General features: G+C 51.2%; 1 protein-coding gene across 1 annotated transcript; it reads right to left on the bottom strand.

Annotated features, from left to right (window-relative positions):
- On the bottom strand, positions 1-724 carry LPMP_160970 (hypothetical protein; the record flags this gene model as incomplete). Its single annotated transcript, XM_010699322.1, has 1 exon — positions 1-724. A coding segment is annotated over one exon (724 nt), but the record flags the coding sequence as incomplete, so codon positions are not given.
- Positions 725-1,797: the final 1,073 nt, after the last annotated feature.

The following is a 1,797-nucleotide window of genomic DNA, read 5'->3' as shown; positions in this document are numbered from 1 at the left end:
CAAGCAGCTCCGCCGGGGTGAAGGTGCGCCGCTGGATCTGCAGCCCAGGCAGCCGTTGCGCCTCCTCTGGCGAGTACTCGCCGTTGTGTTGGGGATGCAGAAAATTACCCTTGTAAATGTTTGGCTGTTGGGTCTGTTCACCTGCTGTGATCGTCGGTATGAGCGGTGTGTCTTCAGACACGTTTATCAGGCCTAACCGCGCTGAGTTTTTGCTTTCGTCAGTACTGTGGTAGGTTGGCGTCGGTGAGTGCATGCCGCTTGTTTTAACCGTTTCTGGCATCGTGGGTGACGGAGAGGAGGACTCATCAGCGGGGGTATCAGTAGTGCTTCTCATCGTTGAGTCGATCGTCCTCGTCGGCGTCTCTGTCTCCGTTGTCCTTGGTGCAGTCGCTGGTGGGCTGGTCGTCCATCTCTGTAATCTACGAGCCGCCGCGACGTCCATTAATTTTTTGATAACATCGTTCTCGGCAGTCGGTTCGGCAGTGGCATACAATCGCCGCGAGTTTTTAGCAAAACCGCCTGAGAAGGCCAAGTAGTTCACAGACGCGCAGAGAAGCATCAGGGCAGCTGCTATAACACAGCAGTAGAGAACGCAAAAAGTGGGTCGCTTGCCATGACGCACTCTTGCTTGAGGCATCGGGATAGAGGGAAACAATACTTCAGTAGGGAGGCTGTGCTTCCCGGGCAGCTTACGCATCCCATCGCTACTGCAGCCTTTAAGCATGTTGTGAATTAGAAATCAAAACAGAAGAAAATTTAGTCGCACCCGCGTACGCGCGCCTGCACGACCGTTGGGATGTGAGAGAGAAACACGGAGTTCGTGCTAGGCGAGTTACAGGGAAGTGTGATGCAGACTTCACAACGTACGCGAAACCAAAAGTCCACCTCGATGACGATAATAAGGTGAACGAAAGGGGCAGCAAAACGATAGGATTAAAACATGGGAAGAGAGAGAGAGGCACCAGCACATGTGGACACACGCTCTGCCGTAGCACTTGCATGTGTCCGCATGTGCTGGTGTCTGTGTGACCTTTTGTTCTTTCTGGTATTGGCGCTCACTTGCTTGGCCTCCGTAGCTTCCTCGATGCTAGTATTTGGGTGTCTCGACTGTCTCTGGAGTCCAGCTTCTCCTGAACGGTTGGCCTGCATGCCGCCAACTCCGTTCACGGACGTCCCTTGGTACTCTCTGCTTTCTTTTTAGTTCATCGATTCTCGTCTTTCACGTTTGCTCGTTGTAACGAGTACGTGTGTATGTCCACAACGCAAGAGAGAGTGAGCAGCACATAAGTGGCACAGGAAGCGTGCAACTACAAAATATTAAAATGAGCTGAAAGAGCGGTCACAGCCGCAGCAGCAGCAGCAGCAGCCGTGATCAAGCCCGCACATGAGCTACACTCAATGCAACATGATAACGACGACCGCATACTGAGAAGCTAACACACGGATGAGCCCAGAAGACACAGGTAGACAACGAACAGGAAAACAAAAAACAGAAGGTGTGTTACACACGCATAAATTTGTGCACATTCCGCCGTATATTTGTGTGTGCGTGTGTGTGTGTGTGTGTATGTGCCGTAGTGATAAGTGGCCACGAAGACGATATACTTACAACCATGCATGACAGCTGAGTGAAGCATACAACACTCTCCGCTTGTACTTCCACCACTTAGGCAACATGGCCACGTTCCCTTGCCAAAACACACGAATATACATGCAAGCAGACATATACACCACGAAATACATCACACCCACACTACTGTCCAATAATCCCCGTAAAACTTTTCCTCTACAACATCG

The sequence above is a fragment of the Leishmania panamensis genome (genome assembly GCF_000755165.1).
Source record: "Leishmania panamensis strain MHOM/PA/94/PSC-1 chromosome 16 sequence".
NCBI classification, from domain to species: Eukaryota; Euglenozoa; class Kinetoplastea; order Trypanosomatida; family Trypanosomatidae; genus Leishmania; species Leishmania panamensis.
Note: the sequence above shows the minus strand (reverse complement) of the source record. Positions and strands in the feature narration are given on the sequence as shown.